The sequence below is a fragment of the Nanorana parkeri genome, unplaced genomic scaffold (genome assembly GCF_000935625.1).
Source record: "Nanorana parkeri isolate BGI_ZX_2015 unplaced genomic scaffold, ASM93562v1 scaffold1584, whole genome shotgun sequence".
Taxonomy (NCBI): domain Eukaryota; kingdom Metazoa; phylum Chordata; class Amphibia; order Anura; family Dicroglossidae; genus Nanorana; species Nanorana parkeri.
The window spans coordinates 162,092-179,524 of record NW_017307852.1 but is presented as its reverse complement, the minus strand read 5'-3'; the positions used below and the strand labels follow the sequence as shown (position 1 = coordinate 179,524).

The window sequence follows — 17,433 nt, the reverse complement described above, 5'->3', positions numbered from 1 at the left end:
TGTGTGTGTGTATATATATATATATATATATATATATATATATATATATATCTATATATATATATATATATATATTATAAAATCAGTTGTATATTTTATTTTCTATTTGTATCTTACAGGAGAAAGCCCATTTGTAGTGGGTTCTGTGTATAAAAATGTGTGAGTTCAATCAGACCCAGGTCACTCATATTCGTTTACTTGGGTTCCGTGGCCTTGCCACATTTAAGACTTTATTATTTATTGTGTTTCTTTTAACCTACCTTATCATACTCAGTGGAAACCTTCTAATTATCATTTTGGTAACAACTGTTGATCATCTTAAAATCCCAATGTACTTCTTCCTCAAACACTTGGCCTACTGACCACCAGTGTTGTCCCAATGATGCTGGACATCATATTCATTGAGGAAGGAAGAATATCACTTGTTGCATGCATTACTCAGTTGTATTTCTTTGGAATTTTTGGCTTCGTGCAATGTTTCCTCATTGCTGTTATGTCCTTTGATCGATACTTAGCGGTTTGCAAGCCGTTGCATTATGCTTTGCTTATGAACCCTCGTGTTTGCCTCCAGTTGGTTATCGGGTCATGGTTTTTAGTTACTCTGTTGATATCAAGTGAAATAATGGTGGTGGGACAATTTAACTTTTGTGGAATTGGTTATATTGACCATTTTTTCTGTGATTTTGGACCCGTCGTGGAGCTGTCCACCTCAGACACATCCAGTTTGATGCTACAAGACTTTGTCATTTCCATATTCATGATCTTTTGCCCTTTCACTTTCATAGTCATAACCTACATGTATATTTTCTTCATCATCCTGAAGAAAGGCCTTCTCCACATGCAGCACCCACCTGGCTACTGTCTGTGTCTATTATGGAACTTTGATCACTGTGTACATGGTACCAACAGATGACAGCACGGTGAGCATAAATAAATATAGATCTTTGCTGTACATTGTGGTGACCCCGCTGATGAATCCCATTATCTACAGCCTCAGGAACCAGGAGATCAAGAAAGCCTTGTTCAAATTGCTCATCAAACTCAAAACAGACAACATTAAATTTTGAGAATAAACAACTGATGAAACAACTGTTTTATTGTTTTATATAGTAAGTTTAGACATTAGCAATCTTATAATCTTTTTTTTTTCACTTGAAAAGTTTCAAGTGTGAAAATAGGAACAATTAATGTATCACGTACCGTTGGAGACTGGGTGCGTGAGGAGGCCTCCCTTGCACCTCATGTCCTAAGGACTCTGGAAGTGGGGACAGAGTTCTGGCAGACAATGAGTGGCATGGGTGCCAGTGGTGTTATCACCGTGCAAGCTGAAGATTTGGTTCTGCAGCAGAGCTGGGGGTAAACCAAACTCCAAGGTCAACAAGCCGAGGTCACACTGAGCAGACAGAGAAAGTACACAAGGATGAGGCAAAGGCAGTCCAGTAAACAATCCGTGGTCAAGGGCAGGTGGCAGGCAAACAAGGTCAAAGTAAATCCGGGTTGAGGCAAACATGCAAGAATCACAAGAACTGGAAACAAGGAACACAGGACTTCAGGGCGGTTGAAGAGACAAACCTGCAATGAGGAAGTGTGCAGGATGAGCTTAAATAGGGAAACCAATAGAGGAAGAGCGTTACTTCCTGTGCGCCCAGTCCATAGCGCATTCTCGCAAGTGTCCTCCGCATAGTACAGGAAACGGGACCCTGAGCATGCGCAGAGGCAGCGGGTTTTTGACACAATGTTTGATTTTGACCCTTTATATCCAGTGCATTTGTCCAGGTTGTAATAAAGAAGCAATCCAAAAAACAAAAATAATATGTACATTGGATAAAAACATACAGTAAATAGTGACCACAAATATCCATTAACAGTTTCTTCACATGTAATTCAAAAATCCACAGCTCCAAATCCAACCCAGAAATATAGTAAATGACTGTGTGCCTCCACCCATGATTGGAAAGCAGCTAACTGTAACGGTCTGACCTCCACATATCTGGTAAGCCAAAGAACACTTACATATTTTCCCTGTCAGACCAAGAAATGGAAGTGGGTTCTCCAAAGATAGTCACAGAAAGCAGATGAAGAAGATAAAGCCCATCTTATATTTTCTTATTCCATTTGTGCCTGAGCCCCAAGCCTCTCTCCCAGATGACACCAATGTGGGAAAGAGGCTTGGGGTTCAAGCACAGAAGGAAGAGACCAGAAAGCACTATTCCTATCTTAAGGTGACAACGCTCACTCACTGTACAGTACCTATGAAGCAGCAGTCTTGTCACCCTAGGACATGAAGTATGTTTAGACCAGAGAAAACCTCCCAAAAACACTGAGATTTCAGCCCAGCATTGTCAGCTCACTACAGGAAGTTAGTAGCTCACTAGATTTCTGCCAGAATCAACAGGTATTTTTTGCATGTATCCAAAAGATTTAAAAAAATGTTTTCAATGTTATATTTGACTTTTCAGATGTCAATGTGTTCTTAATAGAGTTGAATAGCTGGAGATCAAAATGCATTAAATTACTTGGAACCTTTACAACACGGCCATAAAACATATGCAACATATCAGTATCAAATACCAGACTTTAGTGCACGATCTGTTGTCTCTAAATGAGAAGTGAAATAACTTTATCCAATGTTTCAAATGTACCCAATTGAATAGAAATAAAAAATACAGTTTCATTTCTTAGTCCTTACTGTGAAACAGTAAAGGAGAACTATGGGGTTAGGGCTTTTCCCCATAGTTCTCCTTAGGGTGACGGGAGGACACAAACTAGCATCCTCCCGTCACCCTAAGCTCAGTATACCGTGAGCTTCAGCTCGCTGTATACTGAGACGCCGCAGCCGGAGCGGATCCCGACAACGATGTCTGGATCCGCCCAGCTGCGTGAGTGACAGCTGGCTCTGCCTATCTAGATCCGCCAGTCAGCGCTGGCGGATCGGAGCGGCGAGGGGGAATCCATCCACTCCCCTGTCACGACAGAGAGCCGTGACAGGATCGAGAGGTGAGTGAACGCCAGGTATGTGTTCGCTCACCTCCCGATCTACTGAGCCGACCTGTGACAGTCTCATTGTCACAGGTCGGCTAGAACTATGAGGTGAGTGAAAAGCACCCCCTCATAGTTCTGCTTTAATAAAGAAAATGTATAGAGAAACTCCAAAGATTACCTTGAATTAAATGTCCATTATAATGGCTTTACTTCTGAGTTATTTATTTCCTGTTGCTTTTAGTAACATGTTAAAAGATATTGACTTGGATACTTTCCCACTAGGACTGAATTATACGGTATATAAATCAAATAAATGTTTTAAAAACAAAGGTTACTCATTATGAAATATCTACACAGGGTTATAGAAAGAGCACTCATCTCATTATCACAGGGCAATCCTCATGGAATTAATGTTTTGTTGTTTAGCAATGTTTGTTTAGTTAGTGATTTCATTAACTTCTAAAGGCAAGAAGGAAAAAAAAAAAATCATAATTGTTTTTATGATCTTTATTCTGAAAATAGCATAACACGGAATGAACCTCCTTCTGTAAACTGGATTTTGTGTTTTGAGAAAATAAATATTAACGCATGATTATAAATCAAAATGTTGTCCCTTAAATTATATATATTTTTTTCTTACAAACTGGAAAATGCTTAAATCACACATCTGTAAATGAACACATATCAGAAGTCCAAAGGAACATATTTAAGAGGTGCTGGGGTTTCTGTGGTCTCTCATTCAGATGCAAACAAGCTCACTGACATTGACAAGCCATCTAAAAAAAATAAAAAAGCAGGCCCCCCTTGTTGGGTAACCAGAACTGACTCAATCTTCAGAAATAAAGGGCGCCAAACCAAAAAGTGAAAGATCCCAAAAGTGCCTTTAATGGTTCACAATTCATTCAAACAAACAACAGCCAGCACAGCTGTAAAAAATCAGTCAAGGCAACTGGACTCGCTGTATTTTTCTTGAAGACGTTTCACTGGTCATCCAACCAGCTTTCTCAATTCAGGATTTGGATGACCAGTGAAACGTCTTCAAGAAAAATACAGCAAGTCCAGTTGCCTTGACTGATTTTTTACAGATATACCATAACCTGGATGAATGAGAACCTTCACAGACAACAGCCAGCATGTTTTAGCTCAAACAACATTACCTCTTCACCGGGGCTACGAATGGGATGAGAATTGATTGAACTCATGAGATACTATAACCAAATGGATGCCAGTATGATTTGATATAAAGATCTTATTTAAAGGAGAACTATGGGGTCAGTGTTTTTCCCCATAGTTCTCCTTAGGGTAACGGGAGGAAACAAACTAGCGTCCTCCTGTTACCCTAAGCTCAGTATACCGCGAGCTGTAGCTCGCGGTTGACTGAGCTTAGGGTAACAGGAGGACGCTAGTTTGTTTCCTCCCGTTACCCTAAGGAGAACTATGGGGAAAAACCCTGACCCCATAGTTCTCCTTAGGGTAACGGGAGGAAACAAACTAGCGTCCTCCTGTTACCCTAAGCTCAGTATACCGCGAGCTGTAGCTCGCGGTTGACTGAGCTTAGGGTAACAGGAGGACGCTAGTTTGTTTCCTCCCGTTACCCTAAGGAGAACTATGGGGAAAAACCCTGACCCCATAGTTCTCCTTTAACCTGTCCCTCATTAATAAGGTAGACTCCCATTGCCGACATATCTGCTACTGATGGTACTAGCAGTGTTAATGGACACACTTATTCCTACTCCGTGCAGTGTTGACTTGTTTTTCTTTGATATGTTCTGTTAATAAGATGTAAATTTTATGTTTGCACTTATAACCATGGATATAGACACCGATCAGTCATGTAAACCTGATATGCTATTTCATATATGTTTGAATGATCTGACACCATGGGGGTGATTTACTAACCTAAACACACGCAAGCACCAGGTGCGTGTGCATTTTTACACAGTAAAACGTATTTATCAACCAAACACGAGCAACGTGTCACATTTTCACGCCGTTATGGCTTGTTTTTATGTATTTACGTATGTGCGCGTCATGTAGCATGCGCCATAGGCTACACGCCGCTCTAATAGCGGCATACAAGTCTCTAAAAGCATATTTCCACTAATGCCATATATGGAAAAATCATGCACATGATGCATATATGATGCTGCTTCACAGTTTAGACAAAAATGGTTAGCTCATGCATTTATATTCCTGCATTCATCAACGCAAGCAACACAACATAGAGCTAATTTACACAACATCACCTTGCAATTCATGCAGGGCTTTGCACAACACACCTGCTGGGTGTGTACACACTACAAAAGGTGTCTAGATTCCACCCATAGATCATGCTGGGAGGGAACACACTACAGAGGTGTATACTTGTTCGTGGCGTGTTTATAAGGTTAGTAAATCAACCCCAATGTATCAGGCCGTGTGATTAACATGTACTTCCATCAATACGGGATTATATCCCCCTATACTACTTCAATCATTCTTGATGTACATCCATTGTAAATCCAATAAAAACGACATGCTTAAAAAAAAAAAAGATCTTATTTAGAGCAGGAATTGAAATTCAGCAGCATCACATTGCATAAGTGTCTCAAAATAATTGTGATTTTGAAGTGAAAACATTTTTAATACAAAAGACAAATATATAAATATTCAAAAACCACGTTCAGTCCTGAGTGGTAATTATACACCACTAGAATGTTGCCAGACACTGTCTTCCTACTACCTCTAAGCTCACACTGTCACAGACTTGTACCCTAGGGGTATCATCATGCATCCTGGGCTCAGAGTATTACCGGACTGAATGGTGCTCAGACATCATAAACACTGGTCAGTGCCACATTAGTGACTACCCACTGCCACCACCAAAGGAGAAGTGGAAGGATCCATTATGCTATTTGTACTTGCATTTGGTCCCTTGAAAAAATGAATACGTATATACTGTGTATATATGTGTATATATATTGTAGAGGACGGCAAGGCTGGGTGGTTGAAGGCAGGGCCGGATTTCCCACAAGGCCAACCAAGGCCCAGCCTCAGGGCAGCAGGGAGTAGAGGGGCAGCAGGGGTGTGGAATTCTTATGTCCCGATGCCCGGGACATGCAGTTCTGGGTGCCGGGCGGGTAGTTGTTTTCTACATTTAGCCCTGCTTTGGGCAAGCAGAGCTAAATGTACAGCGGGGAAGCCTGATTGTATGAAGCCTGCCGGTCTGCCATTCTCCATGGGAAGGGGGGGTGGTGGGGAGGGGGGTGCATTGAGGAACCTGGCCTTGGGGCAGCAGAGAGAGTAAATCCGGCCCCGGTTGAAGGCAGCGCTTTACAATATAAGGAAGACCTTACAATCACAATACAAATCAAGACAAGATGGTAAGGAGGGCCCTGCCCCTGAGGGCTTACAATCTACAATGGAGGGGGGAAGTGATACATGAGGAGGTAGCTGTGTGCGGATGAATTGTTTGAGAATGTGATGGTTCAGTGGTTAGGTTGAGGTGGGATAGGCTTCCCTGAAGAGATGAGTCTTTAGGGATTGCCTAAAGGCAGTCAAGGGGGGCGACAGATGGACAGGTTGGGGTAAAGAGTTCCAGAGGATGGGAGAGACTCTAGATAAGTCCTGGAGGCGAGCATTGGAGGAGTTGACAAGGAAGCTGGAAAGCAGGAGGTCTTGGGATGAGCGGTTAGGGTGATAATTTGAGACAAGGTTTGAGATATAGCCGGGGGCGGAGTTGTGGATGGCTTTATAAGTGATTGTTAATATTTCACCACTCTTTGGGCTGTGGTCCCTTTAAGGGGCACCAGAGGTTTAATCTTGCTGACACAGGAAGCAGTTAAAAAGGTCAGCAACTCCAGAGGGGAGTGTGGGGGGTTGAGGAGAAAGTAATCAGCTGTGGCTAGTTAGAGAGACCTGCTGAATTGCTGTGCTGTGATGCAGGACTAACATTCCCGGGAGGGGATTTCCCGAGTTTTGGGACTTTATACAATTAGTCGGTGAGACATCTTTATGTTTTGTTATCTGTGCCGAATGTTTGGACTTTTGCTTTGAGTTTGCTGAAGATAAGCATATATTTGTGTTTACCGTTTTTGGCTGCCTTGCAAGAGGAAATAAAAGCTTTTGGTTTTATGCAATACCCGCTGTGCGAGTGCTCTGTGAGCACCCCAACATCACTATATACACCGAGTGGCCAGATTATTATGACCACCTGACGTTTGTAGGCAAATTAGCTATAATTTGGCGCTGAAGTTGCTAGAGGGCCAGACCATTATAAATAGGGAAGCAGGTTGTTTACCACGACAGTAGAAGTGATTTGTTTCTGAAGATTCGGGGAAACAACGCGATGTAACAGCCTTTGAACGTGGGATGATTGTTGGCGCTCGGAGCCATGGAGCGAGTATCAGCAAAACAGCAGAATTCGTTAAATGTTCAAGAGCAGCTGTTGTTAAAGTGTTTAAAGACCGGACTGTCAGCCGAAAATCTGGGTCTGAACGTGCGAATTGTGGCCGTCAGCGACTAGTCAATGTTAGGGCAGAACGGGGGAGGGGCAAGACTGGTACAAGACAACAGAAGGGTAACAGTGCCGTGTCAGATTCCTCGCATCACCTTCCAACATCTTGTGGAGTCACAAGGCGGCCCAACGAAGTGAGGGTAAATCTCTAATGGAACTCTTAATAGCATTTTTTAAACCCAACAGGGGTTCTAAACCCTTCCCCTCTCTATCCAAAACTAAAAATAATAAAAAAAACATATTGGTTGGACATACACTTTAGTCTGCACTCAGGGCCGGATTTACTCTCCCTGCCGCCCCAAGGCCAGGTTCTGCTATGCGCCCCCCGCAAACCCCCCCTTCCCATTAATGGAGAATGGCAACCAGATGGCAGGGTGGCGGGGTTAGTGTCAATTTTTTAAAAACTTTTTAATCACTTTTTATTTTTTTTATTTAATAATTTCTTCTTATTTGTTTTATTTGTATTTATCTTATTTACTTTTTTTTTAATTTTTATTTATTTAAAAACATTTTTTTATCAATGTAATTTTTTTTCCACCTAACTTTATTGCTATCACACAGGAGAAAACAATCCCCTGTGTAATAGCAATTGGAGGTGACAGGTTCTCTTTTTTGACCCTGTCACCTCCAATACAGGAGTTCTAGCACAGCGCTGTGCTGGAACTCCTGGGACAGGTGAGAGAGGAAGAGCACAGCACGGCACAGCGCAGCACAGCGCAGCACAGCTCTCCCCTCTCACTGTCTACATGGAGCGGCAGGGTTACTTTTATCCCTGCCGCTCTGCTCACTGCAGTCAGAGACTCGGGACTCTGCGACGGAGGACGGAACCAAATGAGAGAGGTAAGTGCAGGGGGGAGGGGGAGAAGGCTGCACACTGTTTACATGTGATCTCGGCGACATCGCCGATTTCACATGTAAACGAAAAATCGTCTGCCTCACTCTACATTCAGTCCTCCTTGTACAAAGCAGGACTGAATGTAGAGAGGGCAACTTCCCCACAAGGACACCGCTGCCGCCCCTCTGCGCCCTGCCGCCCCGAGGCCGGGCCTCGGTGGCCTTGTGGGGAATCCGGGCCTGTCTGCACTCCACAATTCTGTATGCTGGATAACTTCACTTTGCTTACAGGCCATTTAGACCCTCTAAATCTTTTCACTCAACACTGAGCTTGATTATAAATACTGTATTTTGCGATCCATAAGACGCACCGGACCATAGGACGCAGGGAGGTCCGGCGCGCCTTATGGAGCACTCGACAGACTGTAGCTTCTGACACAGCTTCTATGACAGAAGCTGTGACAGAAGCTGCAGTTAGTGACCGCTGAGACAGGTGGCGCTGTGATTACAGCGCCACGGTCTCAGTGATCACACAGAGCAGACCAAGAAAGTCCGTTCTTCGTCTGCTCTATGGTGATCTCGATCGTCACCGTTGCTCGGTTTTAATACGAGTGATCTCGTTAGATCACTCTTATTAAACGAGCAGAAGCTCGTTTAATACGAAACTGCATGTCTCGGGCGTCGGGATTCGCTCCATAAGACGCAGGCACATTTTCCCCCTCCTTTTGGGGGGTAAAAAGTGCGTCATATGGAGCGAAAAATACGGTAAGTGATTTAGCTCATCTTTCAGTGAAATATTTTAGAGCCTTGGTTCTCAACTGGTGGGTCGTGACCCAAAAGTGGGTCGTGACCCAAAAGTGGGTCGTGACCCTGTGTTCAGTGGGTCGTGGGCATGCCTTCCACTTTTCCAGGCGAGAGGCTCCTCAACCTACTCCTCATCTTGAGGTGGGGTGGGCTGGGGGTATGGCCATGAGGGAGCTCCATCCATACATGCATTGCTTACAGCTCCCTCACGCGTCCTGTAGAAATGCCTGGACCGGAGTGACGTCACATTCTGGCTCCCGGCACCTCTACAGGGTGCACGAGGGAGCTGTACAAGCACTGCACGTATGGAGCTCTGTCACTGCACACCAGCCCACACTGGACCCCAGGCTGAGGATGCGCTCCAGTTCGGAAGGTAGAGAGACTGGGTGGATATTAAAAATGTATTTACATTTTGTGTGTGTGTGTGAGATTGTGTCGGTGGTTGTGGCAGGGATTTTGAGGGCCCATTCACACTAGTACCGTGCGAATAACACATGGTACCATGCAATCTCACCTACTGTTCATTCTGGTGTGGGAGGTGTGTTGCGTTGACATTCATTTGAACCCCAAACGCACCTCCCACCCACAGTTCGTACGCCCGCATCGTAACGCGCGGTATCCAATGCTGTGCATTCCATTGCAGTGTGACTTGGGTCGCGACTTAACGACCAAGGACAAATGTGGGTCCTGAGATTACACAGGTTGAGAACCACTTCTTTAGAGGGGGGATCTTAGCAAGATAGATTGTCTGGTCAGCCGCAATAAAGTTATACAACAGACAGAATTCAAGATGTGGCCTTCGTTTGTGGATTGTTTGGGCATGTCCGGAAGAGCGAGTACTTTTTTAGCATAGGGAATAGGTAAATCCCAGGTCAGGTTTTTATTTGTGTCTGTTTTCCAGGCTGAACAGAGTCAATCTCTCCAATTTTCCTGGTGACTCTAGTACAGATGGGTTGGAAAATTAAAGATTTTTAGAGTCTTCACTGGAACAGGAATTGAGGGCAATTATTATTTTTTTTGTTCAAAACAGTTTTTATTTTCCAAAAGAAAGGTACAGTACAGCAGTAATACAGAAGGGCAATTCTTCTATTGGAGATGTCCATTGCTGTAACAATTGTCTAAGAGGGGATTTCCTTTTCCCTGGATAGATTTATTCTCACTGCCAATCATTTCTCTGGGACAGAAAGTGAAAACAAATCTCCCCAACAGGACGCAGACAAAAAAAAAACCTCAAGGAAAAAGAATATTTTTGGATTTAAATCCTTCTAGCTCTATAAGTTGAAATGTTCAGGCCAGTGACATTGCAACTAAAAAAAAAATCACATACCATGTTTCCCCGAAAATAAGACACTGTCTTATATTTTTTTGCCCCCAAAAACCACACTAGGTCCTATTTTCAGGGGATGCCTAATTTTTTTTTTAATGTGCAACAAAATGTACAACAATCTAAAGTTATTCATGTACAACAATCCAAAGTTATCTGGTATCACTCCGCCTGTCACATTAACTGGTGCTCTAAAGCAGTGGTTCTCAACCTGTGTAACCTCAGGACCCACATTTGTGCATGGTCATTAAGTCGCGACCCAAATTGCACTGCAATGGACCGCGCTGCATTGCGGTACTATGTGTTCCGGTGCGGGTGATTGAACTATGAGTGGGAGGTGTGTTTGGGGTACCATTCAAATGAATATCAATGCAACATACCTCCCACACCAGAACGCGTAGTAGGTGTGATTGCGTGTTACAGTGCATTATTCTAGTCCAGGCACCTCGGCACCTCTACAGAACACATGAGGGAGCTGTAAGCAATGCATATATGGATGGAGCTCCTTTGCCGCCATAGCCCACCTCAAGCTGACACTCGATGCTGGGCAGCATATTCTGAATGGCTGCTTGGCATGAGAACTGACAGTGCTGCGCTAGGGGAGGCTGAGGAGCCTCTCACCTAGAAAAGGGGAACGCATGCGGTGACCCACTGAACATGAGGTCGCGACCCACTTTTGGGTCACGACCCACCAGTTGAGAACCAAGGCTCTAGAGGAATATTGGATTATGAGGCTCCCTCCGCCGCCGCAGCCTTGCTTTCTACAGCGTTGGCTTCCTTTGCCACCAGGGACAGTGGTACCAGCAGTGCAGCAGTGGACAGCGCGGTAAAGTACGGTATCATTACATTAAGCAGTGCCTTCAGGGGGACAGCAGTTGGTGAAGTATGGTACTGGAGTGCTCCCTGTCACTACGCTGGCCGGAGGTAGTCCCCTGTCATCCCCTTAATACAGTATGTCCCTGCAGGCTGATACCATCTCTCCTGCAAGTTCCCTCTCACATGCTACCACCAAACTATGTCTTATTTTCGGGGTAGGTCTTATATTACAGGAATCTTGAAAAATAGTGCTAGGTCTTACTTTCGGGGTAGGTCTTATTTTCGGGGGAAACAGGGTAGTTGCACAAGAGAATGGTGTAGTATAGCAAATGCTGCTCTACCTTTCCCTTTCAAAAGAAAAAAGAGATTTAAACTGTATCAAACTATTCAGTAAAACATGGGAAGAAATATTTCCACTGACGCTGAATAATCAGCTTTAACGTTTAATTAGTCAACTCAATCAAGTCTCAGCTGCTCAGTTGATATGCAAATGGTATAACATTAATTAACCTGTTGGGATTAATTAGTCGGTCTTTCACAGTATAAAATCAACAGAATACCTGGGACATATCATCTATAAACCAGGAACCCATTGCACTCTACTCAACATACACTCAACCCATCATACACTCGGCCTCTCATACTTTCTGGCTCTCTGGCTGGTGTGGCGGATGCTGAAGATTCTTCACCAATATTATCTCTTGAAGACAAAAAAGTGTGATGCCACAGGTGGCAGGAGGAATGAGTATTAATATCTTCCTTTGCAGGCTGACTTTCTGTTTACTTAAAGTGACATTAAACCCTCAGATTTTTTAACATAAACCAAAACTGTAATGTGTGCCTTACTGTAATCCATGGTAGCTTCCCTTCTCTTTGCTGCTCTTCCTTTTAAATCTGTATCTGTTCTCATGCTGGGGGAGAACTTCTGTTTTGCAGCAGACTGCCTGGTCTCTGGAATGGATACATCCCAGATAGCAAGGATAACTTGCCACAAACTTGTGTCAGGGTTAAATTGTAATTCTTGTTAACTTGCTGCACACATTCCTGGCAGGTTGTAGACATGCAGAACACTCACAGCACAAGTTCTAGGCGACACTTTTTGAATTTGTAGCAAATTTGCTTGGCAAGTCTACAGCAAGAGTCCTGCAGGTCTTATCAAGAGCTCTGCAAGCTCGCTGGTCTGGAGACTTGCAATGCAGACTTGCTGTACTTGTGCAACATAATTGTGAAGCTCGGCAAGTCTGCAATAGTTTAGCAAGTCATTTTCAAACTTGCAGCTCAATTACTTGCTATCTGGGATGGAGTCTGTGTGAAGGTTCACAACCTGAGCCAGCACTACAGGAAGAGGCACTCAGCTGCAAAGGGAAGTTCTCCCCTAGCATGAGAAGAGAGAAGGATTTAAAAGGAAGAGCAGCAAAGAGAAGGGAAACTACCATGGATTACAGTAAGGCGCACATTACAGTATTGTTTATGTTAAATAATCTGAGGGTTTAATGTCACTTTAAGTTTGTTTAACCAATGATCATCAAATTTCTATTCTTAAAGTCCTTAAGCCAAATGGTTTTTATATTTTTGGATAGAGTAGGGAATCATTTTTTTATGGCCCATCTGGGTCCCCTTCAATAATTCTATGCCTTGTTTGGTGACAACTTCTTCGTTTTGGATTTTGCCTCACTTCAGGCCTAGTGATAATGGTCATTATGACAAATAGAGAAGGTGAAAGATCACAGTATGGACACAGACAGAAATAAAAATCTCAAGAGAATTCTATCCTCTCACACGCTATCCAAAACAAAAATGTTTTTGTTGGCTTTTAAGCCTTGTTTGATTATTTCTCACTAACCTTGTCTACTTGTATAATTTTATATAGGTAAATTTCTGCCATTATGTGCGATCACAATGAAACAAGAGTCACAGAGTTTAATCTTCTCGGATTTAAAGGCCTATACAACTACAGAACTCTACTCTTCATCGTTCTGCTTCTGATTTACATTGCCATAGTTGCTGGAAACCTTTTAATCGTCTTCTTGGTTTCAACCTATGACAATCTCAAAATCCCAATGTTCTTCCTTCTAAAAAACCTAGCTATTGCTGACATCCTCTTGACTACCTGTGTTGTGCCATTAATGTTAGATATTGTATTAAAAAAAGAAGGGAAAATATCAGTCGGTGGTTGTATTGTTCAGTTGTACCTCTTTGGTATTTTTGGGTTTGTGCAATGCTTCATTATTGCCATAATGTCTTATGACCGTTATGTGGCCATATCTAACCCTTTAGACTACAATTTAATTATGAGCCCCAATGTCTGCTTCCTTCTTGTTTTGGGGTCTTGGTTATTGTTCGTCAGCCTTGTTTCAAGTGAAATATTCTTTATAAGTCAATTTCGGTTTTGCGGATTGAATATCATAGACCATTTCTTCTGTGATTTTGGTCCGGTAATGAAATTATCCACCTCAGACACCTCTATTGTTATGATGGAAGACTTCATTATCTCCATCTTGATATTATTTTTTCCTTTTGGGTTCGTTCTTGGGACATACATCTATATATTCAACATTATCCTCAAAATTCCATCCACTAATGGGAAAAGAAAGGCCTTCTCCACCTGCAGTTCTCACCTGACCACAGTATGTGCTTATTATGGGACTCTGATCACCGTTTACATGAGTCCAACTGATGACAACGCATCTGAACTGAATAGATACAGGGCCTTGTTGTACATTGTTGTAACCCCATTGATAAATCCAATTATTTACAGCCTGAGGAACCATGAGATTAAACAAGCATTGCAAAAAATGTGGAAGAGTATCGCTGAAGTCAAATGGAGATAGCAAAATAACAATAAATAGATAAAAACTTGTGGACTAGATATGAAGACTGCAAATTCTTTGTTGGGTTGCTGTAGCAAGGAAGCTTTCCAGAGTCTGATTTTGATCTCTTAAGTAAAAATGAAAAGTTGCAAATGAAAGGTTTTCTCTGCATTCTTTCTAAAACACCGAAAATAGTAGCTATGACTGCACAACATCCTCGCAGCAATTCCTTTCCTCCACTAGATATCCCCAGTCTTCCAGGTTGCATGATCTCTCCCATCCTCTGGAACTCTTTACTCCAACCTGTCTGTCTATCTCCCACCTTGACTGCCTTTAGGCGTTCCCTAAAGACTCATCTCTTCAGGGAAGCCTATCCCACCTCAACCTAACCACTCAACGATCTCATTCTCAAACAATTCATCCCCACACAACCACCTCCTCATGTATCACTTGCCCCTCCATCTTAGATTGTAAGCCCTCAGGGGCAGGGCCCTCCTTACCATCTTGTCTTGAATTGTATTGTGATTGTAATGTCTTCCTTATATTGTAAAGCGCTGTGCAAACTGTTGGCGTCATATAAATCCTGTGTAGTAATAATAATAATAATAATGCAAACAGCTTCATTGTGGTCATCTGCGCTTCTGGCAATAGGTTGGGGTTGATTTATTGAAGGATCTATTTGGTTTTTTCCCTTGTTGGCCACAAAATTATTTGCCATTCTTTGAGAATTCTTTGGCAGTACCAAATTCCAAAGGCATCAGAAGTTTTCATGTCTTGCCTCTTCATTGTCCAACTTTCACCTCGTTAGAGAGTGACGAAAATACCATCTAAAATGGACAATTCTGATTTTTGTAGATCTGTTTATAGATGCACACATTACTTTTGTCCCTTTGGAGGGGTGTCACCATAGCACCCTCCACTGGCATACAATGATGCAGAGAACTTAGTTGAAAACCCTGCACATCACATGACCTGAATTTACCTAAAGAAAAGTATTGAGGGGTAGCGTTGGGCAGCAGGATGGGTGAGCCCGGAATTGAGCTTTAACATGTGTGTTATAGAGTTATGACAACTGTGTTTCTATTTGCTTATGGTAACATTGCATTGCTTTATACTTCCTGTTTTTACCTTTGACCTTAATGTAGTTATATGGTACAACATGACTCCTCAGTCTAACAGCTTGCAGTGTCCTCATTTCAATACATGAAACAAGGTGCTTAGTCATTGAAGTGCATATAAAGCCAGAGCTTCTGTCCTGTAAGGGAGATTTCCCTTCACTTCCTGTCCCGGAGACACAGCAGGAAGTAAGAGAATACCTCTTCAAAGAAAGGGAATACCTCCTGCAAAGGGATACCTATTCATTGCTGTCTTTGTGTCTGTTGGAAAGATGCATCTAATTGTCTTGGTGACTATTGTCACCAGTACAGAAAGTGATGGGAAACCAAAATGTTTCAGTTGTCAAAGAAACAGCAGGTATCTCCTTACTTTGAAGGGATCTTCCCTTACTTCCTGATGTGCCTCTGAGTCAGGAATTATAAGGATATCTCCTTACCTGTTTTTTTGGGGATATCCCCCGAAAAAGCTGACAAGTCCGTTAAAGGGCATGTCAAGAATAAAAAACATATGCAGTACATTTTTGTACAATACATGCACATTCGCCCATTTTTTATCCCTTTAACTTTGCAACAAGTACAGAAATATTTGCAATATATTCACTTTTCCAATGTTTTAATCCATTAAAGACCCTGCAAAACCAGAAAAATAACTGTTGATCTGCCAGAAATGCGCGCAGCTCCCAGGTCCTGTTGTGAGCTGACAACACACAGAATTTTTGTCGACTGAATGGTGTCAGCCCTACCCATTGTCTTATGCTAAACTACTCAGACACACCCACTCTCAGATCCCTACAACATAAGAGCTAAACATTCTTGGGGTAATTTATCAAAACTAGAGCAGACAAAATCTGGAGCAGCTGTGCATGGCAACCAATCAGCTTCTCTCTTCAGTTTGTTCAGTTAGGATCTGAAAATGAAAGAGAGAAGCTGATTGGTTGCCATGGGCAACTACTCCAGATTTTGTCTGCTCCAGTTTTATAGTTGATATAGTTATAAGAACATTAGTAGACATGTAAGTTTTGTTTAGTTCTGAATACAAATTCGGACAAAATTTTGTGAATTCGGACATTCAGATGCATCCGAATTGTTTAATTCCAGTGAGGCCGAATGCAAACAAATCCGAGTGTTCTTTTAACAACATTTCAGATCACCCGAATTTTGTTCAAAATGAAACTAAATTGGACAGGTGACTACTTTCTGGTCAATCAGAAAATTGATCCCAATCTGAATAACGGAATGAAACTGCGAACAAAAAATCAGAAACAAAACAAATGTTTTTGTGCACTTCTTCTGCCTTCTGCGAAATCTGCCCCCTATTGTGAATAACCCTGAAAATAACTGTAATCTATTGACATCACCTGCAATGTGAGTGATGTAGTCAGAGGTCTGGTGGAGGAGGTGAGTGTTGTAGTCAGAGGTCTGGTGGAGGAGGTGAGTGTTGTAGTCAAAGGTCTGATGGAGGAAGTGAGTGTTGTAGTCAGAGGTCTAGTGGACGAAACGAGTGTTGTAGTCAGAGGTCTGGTGGAGGAGGTGAGTGTTGTAGTCAGAGGTCTAGTGGAGGAAACGAGTGTTGTAGTCAGAGGTCTGGTGGAGGAGGTGACTTTGGTTAGCCACCCTCACAACGAATACTTAACTGACTAGTGTTTTCATACTTTTTTCTTTGTTTGATTGTTTTACAATGTTACTTTATTTATATTTTTGATCCTTTTATAAAATAATGTATATTTTTCTTTATCTCAGCTTACATTAATAAAGCCATTCAATGGTTTGTTCTCATTTCATTTTTTCTAATTTCAATAAACAATTATTTCCACACAGACATCAGTGACTCCGTTCCTTCTCTTGGCATTCATAAATCTCTATGGAAATAATACTAAATTCTAACAACATGATTACATCATCAGCTCATTATTGATACAGTTTTCTCCCTATTAAGTGAACTAATTAGAGGAATGAAGGATACTAGGACTATAATTAACCTCCTGGGGATTCTTAGATATTTTCATCAATTATTTTTGTTTCAGTAGACTTGTATATAAATTTATTCCCAGAGGTGAGATCTAAATAGGTTGTTCAAAATAATGACTAATGAATAGGCATAAACATACTGATTTATTTATTTAATTTTTGTCCCAAAGCACATGCTATTTTTTAATGATTGTTCTAACAAAGGAATAACAGAATCAGTTGACTCTTCATGACCAGAAAAAAACAACTTATATTATGATATAACACATACAGTATATTTAAAAA

At 42.1% G+C, this 17,433-nt stretch overlaps 1 protein-coding gene and 1 pseudogene across 1 annotated transcript; both read left to right on the top strand.

The window, feature by feature from the left end:
• Window positions 1–155: 155 nt before the first annotated feature.
• Window positions 156–1,067, top strand: LOC108798907 (annotated as a pseudogene).
• A 12,074-nt stretch (window positions 1,068–13,141) lies between these two features.
• Window positions 13,142–14,086, top strand: LOC108798904 (olfactory receptor 11L1-like). Its single transcript, XM_018570713.1, has one exon. The coding sequence runs from the start codon at window positions 13,142–13,144 to the stop codon at window positions 14,084–14,086; it is 945 nt and encodes a 314-aa protein (XP_018426215.1).
• Window positions 14,087–17,433: the final 3,347 nt, after the last annotated feature.

Coding starts and splice junctions, on each gene's coding strand:
- LOC108798904 (XM_018570713.1), top strand. CDS start 13,142: ATGTGCGATCACAATGAAACAAGAGTCACAGAGTTTAATCTTCTCGGA.